This window comes from Chinchilla lanigera, unplaced genomic scaffold, assembly GCF_000276665.1.
Source record: "Chinchilla lanigera isolate Chin_1 unplaced genomic scaffold, ChiLan1.0 scaffold00078, whole genome shotgun sequence".
NCBI classification, from domain to species: Eukaryota; Metazoa; Chordata; class Mammalia; order Rodentia; family Chinchillidae; genus Chinchilla; species Chinchilla lanigera.
This window is the reverse complement of record NW_004955479.1, coordinates 10,867,858-10,881,036: the sequence shown is the minus strand read 5'-3', so window position 1 is coordinate 10,881,036 and position 13,179 is coordinate 10,867,858. Positions and strand designations below refer to the sequence as shown.

The window sequence follows — 13,179 nt, the reverse complement described above, 5'->3', positions numbered from 1 at the left end:
GTCCTTGCGTTAGGAACTCTTACTGTTCTCACTGGGTGTGATGGTGAGTTTGCCGGGCAAATTCACTGGTACTCAATTGTCTGCTGAGCTAGGATTGTTCCTATGAAATCAGTGATGGCTGATTATGTCAATTTGAGCAAATAAAACCCAACTAGATTGGCTCAGCATAGTTCTGGGTGTGGAAGACCCAGCTTGGGGAGGATTGTCACCAGAATGCTATAAGGGAAACAAGGGAGAAAGGATGGCTGCTATTTCCTTCAGAGGAGCTCCAGTCTTGGCCTTCACCTTGAGGTCATCTCCCTGCTTTCAGCACTGACCCTTCAGCCTCCTGACACGGACTCGCAGGGGACACTGCACAGAGCTCCAGGCCTTTGACTGGATCCTCTGGATCCCCAGTGCACAGATGGACCTTCTGCACTCTTCCACACCCGACTCTGCTGGCAGCCATCATAAGTCAATCTGTCCATCATGAGTCAATCCGTAAATTCTTATATATTTGTATATCTTTTATTATATCTGTTTTTCTAGTAAACACTGACTGATACAGAATCAATTCACCTACACACAGACTAATCTGCTACAGTGGAACCTATCAGGGCTGGTTAAAAAATGACATACCATAAGACCCTGTTTTGTTTTGTTTTTTAAGCTGGACATGGTGGTGCACACCTGCAATTCCAGCACTCGGGAGGCTGAGACAGGAGGATCACTGTGAATTCAAGGCCAGCCTGAACTGCATAGTGAGACCCTGTCGCAAAACAAAACAAAACAAGACCCTATTTTGGGTCTCCCCTTAGCCTAGAGAAGAAACCTACAGCTATAAGCATTATAACAACCCAACTCTTGACTCACAGTTAATGTGCACTAAATACAGTGGCTGTGCTTCTCCTACTGGTGAAATAGCATTCAATAATATTTTATAGATTTGGTTATCTAAAGGGGACTTGGTAATACCAGAGGAGGGGAAGAGAAGAGAAAAAGAATAAAATAGGAAAAAATTAAGTCCTCTGTTCTGTGCTATGGGAAGAAGAAAACAGGAGAGGGGCAAAGGGTCCTATTCGTGTTAAGGGGATGTAGTTATATACTTAGAAGGGGAAAACTGTACAAAATTGGTAGTGGGAAATGGGGATGGGAAAAGGTTCTAGAACTGACATAAATATTAGAGAAAAATTTTAATGGAGACAATTGAAAAGGTGGAGCGGAGAGATAGTAAAATTGAGAATGGCTAAAACACAGGAGAAAGAGGTCAGGTGAAGAGATGCAGGTAAAAGTAGGAGGAGCTATTAATGGACAGGAGAGAAGTCCCCTACCCTCTATGAACTGAACTGGGGGAAAGGAGTAGGCAGAGCACACATACACAGATGGGCTCATAAAAGAAAAAAGTATAAAGCCAGACGTGGTGGCGCACGCCTGTAATCCCAGAACTCAGGAGGCTGAGGCAGGAGAATCGTTGTGAGTTCGAGACCAGCCTGGGCTACAAAGTGAGCTCAAGGCCAGCCTGAACTGCATAGCAAGACCCTGTCCCAAAAAGACAAAAAAAGAGCTGGGGGTATAGCTCAGTGGCACGAACACCTGCCTGGCAAGTGCAAGGTCCTGAGTTTAATTCCCGGTACCAAAAAAAAAAAGAAAGAAAAAAGTATGAAGTAATAGGATAAAAGTGTGGGGGGAAATCACAGAAGGAGAAAACCAGCAAGGAGTAAAAAAACAAAAAGAAATTTAAAACAAAATAAAATCAAAATATAATACAATCAAATAAAGAATAGTAAAAGAAAAGTTTCTATTGTTTTGGCCATGTGGCTCCTTTCCTCAGGCTCGTGTTAAGGCCCAGAGCTCGGGGCAGGTCATGTCTCTGTACACACGGGCGGTCTAAGGTGTCAGTCCTGCCCAGAACAGCGCTGGGTGTGGAGATCTGCTCGCGGTGTGCGCTCCTAGTGCTTTGGAGCACAGGCTGTGGCCAGCCTCTGACCGCGAGAGCCGACTCTGATCCCCAGCCCCAGCCTCTCAGGACTCCCCACAGCGGCTCTCCCATGCGGTCCTTCTCTCAACCCCCCTGGGAACTTAGCAGTGTGAGGCAGCCAAGGGGCTGTCCTGGGACTCGGGCTCAAACACCCAGCTCTTCCCCACTCGCGTCCCCACCAGCTCCTGCTCTGCACAACCGTGTCCTCAGTCACCAGCTGTTGACTCTCGAGGCCCCTTGGGAAGCAGTGTCTCGCGTTCTTACGGCCATCCGCAACTGCATGTGATTCTCCAGGTCCTGGTGCAGCTCTCCGTTTCTCCAAGAGCAGAAAAGTTGTTCTTTTCACTTTGCCACGAAGCTGGGGCTACCCAGCCACTGCCCACAGTGCCTTGCGGTCTCCCCTCTGGGGCAGGGGGCTATTTCTTCTGTATCACTTAATCCTATTTCCTTTTCCTCTGTCAGTTCCCTCCTGATTCCCATGAACCCTCCACTCACTTAAGCTCCTCTTCAAACTGTCGTTTTCCAGACTCTAGACACTTTGTCCTGGAGAAGCTGAGTCGCAGGCACTGACTGCTCAGCCATTTCTCCTTCCATAGCTAAATCTTGGAAACAGCTCAGATACCCATCAACAGATAAATGGATAAAGACGATGTGATTTTTACATACAATGGAGCACTACACTGCCATAGAGAAGGATAAAATTGAGACATTTTTTAGGTAAGTGGGTGCACCTTGAGAACATAATTTTTAGTTGAATAAATCAGACACACATGTTTAAATATCATATTTTTTGTCTGTGTAAGAAATCAAAAGGGTAAATAAGGAACAAAATGGATGATAGACACTAGGAAGCAAGATAAAAATATTCAAATGGAAAGGAAAATGAGAGAGGCAGAAAAAAAGAAAATAGAAGGAAAAAATGGAAACAAAACTTCTGTAAGTGGGAAGGGGAAGAAGAGTTGGAGGGGAGAGAAATGGGAAAAAAAGAAGAGTCACCAGGCGTGGTGGTGCACACCTGTAAACCCAGCACTCGGGAGGCTGAGGCAGGAGGATCATTGCAAGTTCGAGACCAGCCTGGACTACAAAGTGAATTCAAGGCCAGTCTGAACTGCATAGTGAGACCCTGTCTCAAAAAGACAAAAAAAAAAGGAAGAGTCAATAAATGTTTATGTTATGTACATGTTCAAATTCCCTATGGTGAATGTGATCATTATATATATCAAAGTATACCAATAAAATTAATTCTTTTAAAAAGGTAACAGCCAGCCGTCACCAGTATTTGCAGCCCTGGTTTACGAACCATCTGCCTCCTCACTGGCTCTGCCCCTCACTCATTAACCCAGTTCCAGTCTACCCGCCTGTGCTTTTGCTTTGCATCTTACTGTGTCTTTATCTCATTTTTTTTTTTTTTTTTGGCTCGATGCGATTCTCTCCCTGGCTTGAGTATTCTCTCACCTACATCCTCACAGATTTCCTCATTGATTCCCTCCTAGTAATGGGGTTAATGGTACTCATACTCAACCAGCCCTAATTCCTTCTCTCTGCAAGCAGCCATCTCCCGTCCCCTGACAAGGGCCTCCTCTGGCCCCATGAATGAGACTCGAAAAAGTAACGGCTTCTCATATATAATTGTGTCGTTGGTGTATGTTTTAGATGCACAAACAAACCACTTGGGGCATGAGCCCTTACCCTGTGATCTGAGAAACAGTCATTGTCTTCCTTTCCAGCAGACCCTGGTGAGGTTTTATGTGCTTGGGGATCATGAATGCCGTGCGGGAAGGGATGATTACTTACCTGCAAATCAGTATCTTCATCTTCAGACAGTAATGACTGAGATCGTATAATTACGACCCTGAATTTTGAAGCCCAATGTCCTGGGTCTAAATCTTGCCTCTGCAGTTTTCTACTATATTCCGAACTCGGATATTTCGTGTGTCTGCGGCGGCGGGGAGGGGTGCTATGTAAAGTTAAGCTTTTTGACCATAGCAAACTGGAAATACAGCATCAACATCATTCGTTCAGCAGTCAGTAACCATCATTATTGTGGATACTGACCCCTGCTCCAGCTCCTCTGTTTCCCCAGATCCTCCCCCTTCATTCCTGAATCCTTCTGTGTGTTGTTTCAACTACATTATTTGTGTACCGTATGGTCTAGCACTGTGCTACTAAGATGACAAATCCTAGATTCTATGTTTAAGAATGGATGGATGGATGGATGGATGGATAGATAGATATCACAGGGACATGCAAACAAACGCATTCATCAAAATATTAAGGGCGCATCACAATTTCCAGGGCACACTGGCATATAAGCGAGGTCATGGTGAGTTCCGCCTGGAGAGCAAGGGGAGGAGAGCTGACTCTTGGTAGCCTGCTTCCTACCTGTGCCTGCGGATCCGTCCCAATCCTGACACATCTACATAAGACAAAGTTTCCACAAATGGGCTCAGAACTATCACCCCACACCCTAGAGTCTAGTGGCCTAGTATATGATTTGGGTCCCCACACTGCTGCCAAGTTCTCATTATCATCATCATGGTCATCATCAGTTAAGGAATCTGCTCTGGTCTGTACGCCTGTCCCTTCCCTGAGCCCCTCAAAAGCTCAGCTCATAGAATTAGGCAGTGTTCTTGTCCACATATGATTCCAAATCCTTCCTCAAGACTTATGCCACTATGGCCATAGTCCCTGCCTCACTAATGTAAAACTGAGCTTTTTGGGGGTTTTTTTGGTCTTTTTTCTGGTACCAGGAATCGAACTCATGACATCGTGCTTGCCAGGCAGGCACTGTGCTGCTGAGCTAAATCCCCAGCCCCTTCACTACTGTATTTTGCTCTTGCCAGCCCTTTCCTCTGGGACCTGGGTTTTACTTTATATGCCAGCTGGGGGTCCTGTCATCCAAATGGAGAATGATCTCCAGAGTAGCCACCCATTTATCTAGACCCATCTGAATCCCTCACAGCAAGGGTCCCACATAACTGGAAAACCTAGCCCCAACCATGTCTGAATGTCAGTCAACTTGGGACCAAGATTCTTTGACCAAATTTTATTCTATTATGTTTTGTTTTGGTTTTTTGAGACAGAGTCTCACCGTGTTGTCCAGACTAGCCTTGAATTCACTAGTAACCCAGGCTGACCTAGACATTGTAGCAATCCTCTGCTTCAGCTTCCTGAGCACTGGGATTACAGGCGTGTACTACCATGCCTGGCTTGATCAAATTTTAATCAGAATCCTCTGAGCTATCTTCTAGGCCTCAGCTGTTTTGTCTTTGGCCTTCTCAGCCCAGTCTTAGCAAGAATGCCTCTCATACTAAGTTTAGCAAGAGTCCCCCAAATTTTGATGCCTAAACACCCTTGATATCTGATGTACTCTCTCATCTCCCACCTTTGATATAAAAGTCTTTGACCTGCCCTTAGCAAGAGTCCTGTTAGTCAAGTTAGCAGCAATTTATTCCTACCCTGAGGTCTCCTTTAGTAATTTTCCATCCACTGACCACCCCTCTTCTCATTCACCTCTTTGGTTATAAATCTCTGCTTGTCTTTGTTATATTAGGAGTTGAACTCAATTTATCTCCCATATTGACTTCTAGTACAGCAGTCTTGAATAAAGTCTTCTTTGAGACAGGGTCTCACTGTGCAGTTCAAACTGGCCTTGAGCTCACTTTGTAGCCCAGGCTGGTCTCGAACTCCCAACAATCCTCCTGCCTCAGCCTCCTGAGTGCTGGGATTACAGGCATGCACCACCATGCCCAGCTTTCTTTACCATTTTAACAAGTATCAAAAAATCTTTTTCTTTATCATGTTCCATGCCCTAAACAGAACTGTGGAAAGCTATGGTCCAGCTGCCCTTCTGGGTCATGCTGCCTCCCTTGCCTCTAGGAATCAGGTTTGATTCCAGGCCCTCAAACCATTCCTCAATAGCCCTAAGTGGACACACATAGCAACAGAGCTCTAGTAGAATCACCTGAAATGATAAACCTAGTTCATTCAGTCAGTCAAATAATCAAATCGTATGAATAAATGTAAATGACTTCTCAACATAAAGATGTTTTCAAAGACCTTCCTCATGTATTATAGACATAAACAAAATACATGCACTCAAGGCCTGGAGTAGCTGTCTTGTGCTCTTTTGAATAATAAAAAAAAAATCGTAATGGATGCAGAGCTTCAGTGCTCCCAAGGTGCCATGCACACACTCACTAGCCTCTTTTGGAACAAAGAATTGTCTGAAATTTTACCTCTTGGGTTCCAAGTATGTTGTTGTTGCTGGTAGAGAGATTTTATTGTAAAAGTCTCCTCACCTAGGGCTCTGGTGATTTTTTTCATATTTTATTCATCTCTTCCATTTGGCTTCAAATAAGGTAAAAGCTTGACAAAATTCAAATTTTACTGAACTTCCTGTTGATCTCTTCGTGTTGAACTTCGTGTTGATCTCATGGAAACTTCCTCTTGCGTATCCTCCTTTGGGGGAACCATTTCTGAAGCTCGTTGTAGGAAATGACGTATTAACCATTCATTGGTTCTCATGGCTTTGCAGTGGGGGCAGGGGCTTTCTCGGATTTGCTGACTTCCCAGATTCTGGTGCCTCTCAGCGACTTTTCTCCTTTGAACGCTGTCTAGTGAGGGTTGGTGCTCGCTTTCAGTCTCCTTCCACGAAGAGGCTCCCGAGTTAGATTCTTCACTGTCACACTCAGTGGTTTCACTGTCTGGTTGAACTGGGTTCACCTTGCGCCTGACTCGTCTTTGTTCAAGATAAGCGTTGACCAAAGCTACTTCTGAGTCAGTGATGGCGAAAAGTTGATTCTGCTTTGATTTCTTCGTCATTTGTGTAGAGTCCCAGCAGCCACCTTTGCTGTGCCGCTGATAGGAAGTGTCTTTAAAGAAAATCAACAAGTTAGATTCACTGTTGGTAGTAAAACTACACATCACCCATGAAGCCTACAGCACGAGCAAACTCACACTTACTGATTAGCTGTCAAGTCACCAGCCTTCTCCAGTATTTGCAAATACCAGACACTGACTACATTTCCGGTATCAGATCCCAAGCTCCTAAAGACCAGAAGGGTCAGATGGTCAGAGGGATCTGATAGATCTTGGCATATCATTTATTTGTTTGTTTGTTTATTTTTTGAGACAGGGTCTCTCTATGTAGCCTTGAACTGACTATGTAGTCCTGGGTGGCTTCAAGCTTGTAGTGATCCTCTTGCCTCAGCCTCTTGACTGCTGGTTTGGACCACCACACCCAAATTAAATTTTGAAATTTCATGAAGACTGAAACATAAAATCAAAGAGAAAGACCTCGAGACTTTTCCAAAGAAGGGGCTTTGCTTATCTTTGCCATGGGGTCTCAAAGACTCAAGTGAATCCATGAATGTGATTTGCATAGCAAGAACTAAGAAGGATTTCTTTTTTTTTCTTTAAGCAGTGGTATGCTGGAGTTGGCTTAGACAAGCTCATTAGAGCTGATCAGTGAGATGTTTAAAACAGTCAAAACTAAAATTTAAGCCAGGTATGGTGGTGCACACCTATAATCCCTGCACTCGGAAGGCTGAGGCAGGAGGACTGCTATGAATTCAAGGTCACCCTGGGCTACATAGTGAGTTCAAGGTTAACCTAAACTGCATAGTGAAACCCTGTCTCAAAAAAAATTTAATTAAATTAATACAAACTTACAATTTAATCAATCTACTTTTAAAAGTGTAATAATTACTTGCTGGTCACCACTTCCTAGTTAACTTACTATAGTTTATTGTGCCATATGTTCTTAAACTGTTTACGTCTGTTGTATGTGGATGTTGGAAATACTGTAGGAGGGTGTATGTCTGCATGTCTCTCCCAGCCCCATGTTCAACGACGCTGTGCTGGCAGCTTGAAACTAGATTTGGTGGGAGGATTTCTACCCTGAAAATCAGCAAACACTAAAAATCAGGGCTTTAGTGTTTAGCAAACACTAAAAATCAGGTTGTGTTGTTTGTTGACTGTCTGCTTTGATTTTATTGGTTTTTTGTATTATGGTTTTGTGTTTACAGTGCTGGGGATTGAACCCAGGGCTTTCACACTGAGCTACATCTCCCACCTTTTCTTAATTTTCATTTTAAGATAGGGACTCACTAAGTCACTAAATTGCCCAAGCTGGGCTTGAACTTGTGATCCTCCTGCCTCAGCCTCCCAGGGTGCTAGAATTACAGGTGTGTTCATCATAGTCTGTTTGAAGTATGATTTTGTCTAGGTTAAAGAGATAGAGATGAGTTCAAGGCATAGTGTGCTCAAAGGCAGCCTGAACTACGTAGACAGACCCTGTCACACAAAAAAAACAAAAAACAAAAAAAAAGTGCTGGGGATATAGCTCAGCGGCACAGCGCCTGCCTGGCAAGCTCGAGATCATGAGTTCAGTTCCTGGTACCAAAAGGAAAAAGAACAAGAAAAAGTGATAGAGAACATGTCATGCTTCAAAAGGAAAAAGAACAAGAAAAAGTGATAGAGAACATGTCATGCTTCTAACCACTACCTTGTGAATAGCACCCAAAAGTGAAACCTATTCCTTCAATACCCTGAAGCTATTATTTGTCTCAGCAAAGACCCATTCACATTGACAACCAACTGAAGTTCTAACACACACCTTCCATTTCAATTTCATCTTACTCTTCAAGTTTAAGGAAGATAACATTCATGCTGAGATTACCTCTTTCCATCAGATGCAGACATGGGATGGCTGAGGATATAAGGGTCTGCCAAAACTGAAGGGAAACGTTTTGTGTGACTCAGTTGTCTAGATAGAATTTACCGTAAAGAGTTATGTGTATTTTATTCCTTATAAATTCTGTGATATGGGCTGGGGATTTAGCTCAGCGGCAAAGCACCTGCCTAGCAAGCACAAGGTCATGAGTTCGGTTCCTGGTACCAGAGAAAAACCAAAAAATAAAAAAAATAATAAAAAAAAATAAATTCTGTGATATGTACCCTTTATATCTGTAAAAAAAATTTTTTTTCTTGAGACAGGGTCTTGCAGTGAAGTTCAGGCTGGACTTAAATTCACTACTTAGCCTAGACTGGCCTCAAATTTTGTGGCAATCCTCCTGCCTCAGCCTCCTGCATGCTGGGATTACAGGAATGTGCCACCGTGCCCAATTTATATATCAGTAATCTTTCTAAATAAATACATGTATACACACAAATATTTTGAAGTCAGTTGTTAAACATTCAGTAGCACACTGCTGCTTATAAGTTGTTTAAAAAGATGTCAAGTGATACACGTGTATCCATATTTATAGCAGCACAAATCATTCATCGCTAAATCTTAGAAGTGGCCTATAGTTCCATCAACAGATGAAAGAATAGAGAAAATAAGGTACATATATATGATGGAGTACTACTCTGCTGTGAAGAAGAATAAATTTGAGTCATTTGTCGAAAAATGGATGTAACTTGAGACTATAACATTAAATGAAATAAATCAGATATACAAGCTTAAGTATATCATGGTTTCTCTTTTATGAGAAACTCAGCATATACAAAATTAAAGAGAAAAATAAAAGACAGGTAATAGGAAAGAGAAAGATAGATCTTTTGCACAGGGAAAGGGAACAAAGGAAGAGGGGACCCTTAAAAAGAATTAAGGTGTGTTATGCACATGTCCCAACTCCCCACGAGGAATGTACTCACTATGAACTGCAGGCATGGACTAATAAAAATTTTAAAATAACATGTCAAAACAAAAAAGATGTCCCGTGCTGTTCCTTTCTGTAACAGCACCAACGATGACAATGTGGGAGGGGAGAGTGCGGAGGAGCGGCAGGAGAGTCTGGGCTCTACAGGGCAGTTACAGGGACACGGCTGGTTTCTGCGCTAGGAAGCAGGGAGAGAAACAGTGGTGTGGGCGCCGCTGGCGTCCCCTCCGCTGCTTGCTGTCCAGCTCAGCCCAGCCCTGTTTTCTGGTCAAAGCCCCGTACCGAGCACGAACTGGCTCTCACCTTTAGTAACTGGAGCACTCGTCCCACGGTCTTCATCCTGTTTATCCTCAGATATCTGTTTCAGAAATATCAGTTAGAAGGACAGCCTCCAGTAGCTCTCTTTCGCTCGCACTTACTTGTTAAGGAACTATTGCTGGAGGCCCTTTGATAATGACTAAACATTCAGCACCCCTACAAGTAAGTACTTACTGAGTTCCTGTGTGGCTGAGACCCTGCTTCTGCTGTCTCTTCAGGAGGCCACACTTTGATAGCAGACTCTCCCAAACCCTTGAACCGAGCAAAATAGTACAAATGCAAGAAGGGAAATCCTACCGATGGGGAGCTATGGGTTATAAAGTTTTCCTGCACCCTTTTACTGTACAAAGAACTTTTAGTTAAAAACAGATTAACTTTTAGTTAAAAACAGAAATGGCGGTGCACATCTGTAATCCCAGCACTCGGGAGGCTGAGGCAGGAGGATCATTGCCAGTTCTAGACCAGCCTGGGCTACAAAGTGAGCTCAAGGCCAGCCTGAACTGCATAGCAAGACCCTGTCTCAAAAAGACAACAACAACAACAAAAAGATAGGGCCAGGGATATAGCTCAGCAGCACAGCACCTGCCTGGCAAGCTCAAGGTCCTGATTTTGATTCCTGGTACCAAAAATAATAATTAATAATAATAAAAATATCCTTTTTTCTCCCCATTTTGAAGGTTATCTTTTAAAAACATGTGTTGGGGCTCTCTAGATAGGAAGTTTATAAATATAAAAGTATAGTTAGTTATTTCTACATCATCAGGTGGGCTTTTTATTTCTTTTTGTGTATTTTCCTATAATATCCCCATTTTCTATAATATGTACTTTTGTAATGGAGGAGAAAGGTGTTTAAAAACACTTATTGTGGTTCATACCTATAATCCCAGCACTCAGGAGGCTGAGGCAGGAGGATCTTTGCGAGTTTGAGACCACCCTGGCTACAAAGTGAGCTCAAGGCCAGCCTGAACTGCATAGCGAGACCCTGTCTCAAAAGGACATAAATAAATAAATAACCATAAAATCAAAAGAAAGATTTTGCACTAAGCAAAGTGGAATCATATGAACAGAGGTTACAAAAACCATTTTATTAGCTGTCTTCGTGTGTGACTTAGTGAATGAAAACAGCAGCAGGCCCTGCCAGGAGGGGCTGGGTAGAAAATGTGGGCGGTGCTCTGTCTCCCCGCCGCTACCCGACTCTGGGATCTTACTAAGCCACGTAACACCTCTCAGCTCAGTTTCCACATATGCAAAGTATAGATTTCGGGTAACATTGCCCAGAATAATACAGCACTAGCAGTCTGAAGAAACATTAAACAAATGTATAAACTAGCCAGAGTATTCATGGGGTCTGAAAGCACAGGGATGAATGTATCTTCACAAGGGGCAAATCCAGAGGAAATCAGCCGGCTTCATGTTGGAGGATAATTACCACCACATTGCCATGGTGCTTCTACCACTACTTCAAGCTTTGTAAATAAAGGTTCGTAGTTTAACAGAAAATAAAGAAGTTCAAAGGGAAGGAAAAATTCCATCCTCCTTGACCAGCTCTCCTATGCTTCTCAGATTTCAAATCTGGGACCCTTCAGAAGCAGCAGTCTGGCCAATTGTAGCTGCCACAAGGGTACAGAATGAAAGAGGAAACTCCTAAGATAATTAAGGTTTTAGTCAGCACTGAATAGATTTAATTCCACATTTCAAACTGTGCTTTTGAAGTAAACAAATAACATGACAGGAAATCTAGGTCTCTTCTCCCTCCATCACTCTGCCACTAACCACTCCTGTGACATGGGACAAGTCACTTCATTTCCTTGTGCCTTATCAACACCACCACCACCATCAACAACAACAACAAAAGCAGAGAATAATGATGTCTTACTTCCCTACAAACAGAGCGCTGGACCACATGTTTTCTGGAGGTGAGGCGTTCAGGGCTTGATGACCTCAAAGAGCTGGCACAAGCAAGGGACCAAAGGAATAGCTCAGGCCTCTGGAGTGGTCTTCATGATAAAATGGTCAGTGATCAATTTCAATTTTTCCTTAATTTTCTAATGTAGCTTTTTCTTGCTGGGTGTGGTAGCACGCCTATAATCCCAGCACTCAAGAGGCTGAGGCAGAAGGATCATTGCAAGTTCGAGACCATCCTGGGCTGCAAAGTGAGCTCAAGGCCAGCCTGAACTGCATAGTGAGACTGTGTCAAAAAAAAAAAAAAAACAGGGCTGGGGATATAGTTCACCGGCATAGCGCCTGCTTGGCAAGCCTGAGATCATGAGTTCGATTCCCAGTACAAAAAAAAGACAAAAACAAAAACAAAATAAAAATAAAAATAAAGAAGTATTCAGATGAAACTTCTTGGCTAGGATGTGGGGAGGGGAAGTTTTTGGTGATTATAATGGAACCCAGCCTCTCCTCTCTGTCCAGACTGACACAGCACTCAGTCTAGCTGACCATTGCCAAGCCTTGCCTTTGGCTATAATGCAAAATGATGGTGGCTTGATTAATAATCACCACCCTGGTATTAATGGCCAGCAAGGATTCCATGTTAGCAATATATGAACTTGTTGCTATATGTTGGGGATTGCTACCCTGATGAGATGGACTGTATCATTCCTAAGATGATGCCATTTTCTTCTGCTAATTAAGTGATCAAGAATGGTGACTCTATGCCAAGTGTGGTGGTGCACACCTGTAACTCCAGCACTTTGGAGGAGGCAGGAGGATTGCATGAGTTCGAGGCCAGCCTAAACTACAAAGCAAGACCCTGTCTCAAAAAAAAAAAAAGACGACTTTAGTTCTATTTATTTTAGGTCTGCACCATATTCTGTGCAGAAAGAAAATATTTCCTCATTCTAAAAACCCCAAATCCTACAATATGTGTCCTTTCCCTAATGACAAACTTTTGTAAATTTAATTAGCAATATATGGCTACAAAGGAGTTTATTTATTTTTTAAGAGTAGGAAGAATTTATGGAAAGGACCCTTCAGTCTGAGGGAGAGAGGCAGAAGGGGGCCTAGAAAGCAGGTTGCCCCTACAAAAGAGTTCAGAAGTCCTTAACCAGTAGGGAAGCTTATCCCTGCATTGTATGGCATATACACAATTTGCAAACAACATAAATGTCTCAAAATCACAGAATCTTTATGGTGCAAGGACAAAACAAAAAATAAGCAATCAAAAATGCTACTAAGTGAATATAACTTGGTGAAGTATTTGTAATATATATATGTGTATATATATATATA

The 13,179-nt window shown here is 42.9% G+C and overlaps 1 protein-coding gene across 3 annotated transcripts in view; it reads right to left on the bottom strand.

Annotated features, from left to right (window-relative positions):
* Positions 1-6,003: 6,003 nt before the first annotated feature.
* The window catches only part of Ssmem1 (serine-rich single-pass membrane protein 1), a 10,519-nt gene continuing 3,343 nt past the window's right edge, over positions 6,004-13,179 (bottom strand). For 2 of the 3 annotated variants that reach the window (XM_005402431.2, XM_005402432.2), the window contains exons 2-3: positions 9,928-9,982; positions 6,004-6,831 (exon numbers count right to left, since the gene is read on the bottom strand). In XM_005402431.2, coding sequence (XP_005402488.1) covers positions 6,344-6,831; positions 9,928-9,982 — 543 coding nt within the window. In that variant the 3' untranslated portion in view covers positions 6,004-6,343. Of the gene's footprint in view, positions 6,832-9,927; positions 9,983-10,116; positions 10,195-13,179 lie in introns of all 3 variants that reach the window. The other variant, XM_005402430.2, reaches the window with a different exon arrangement.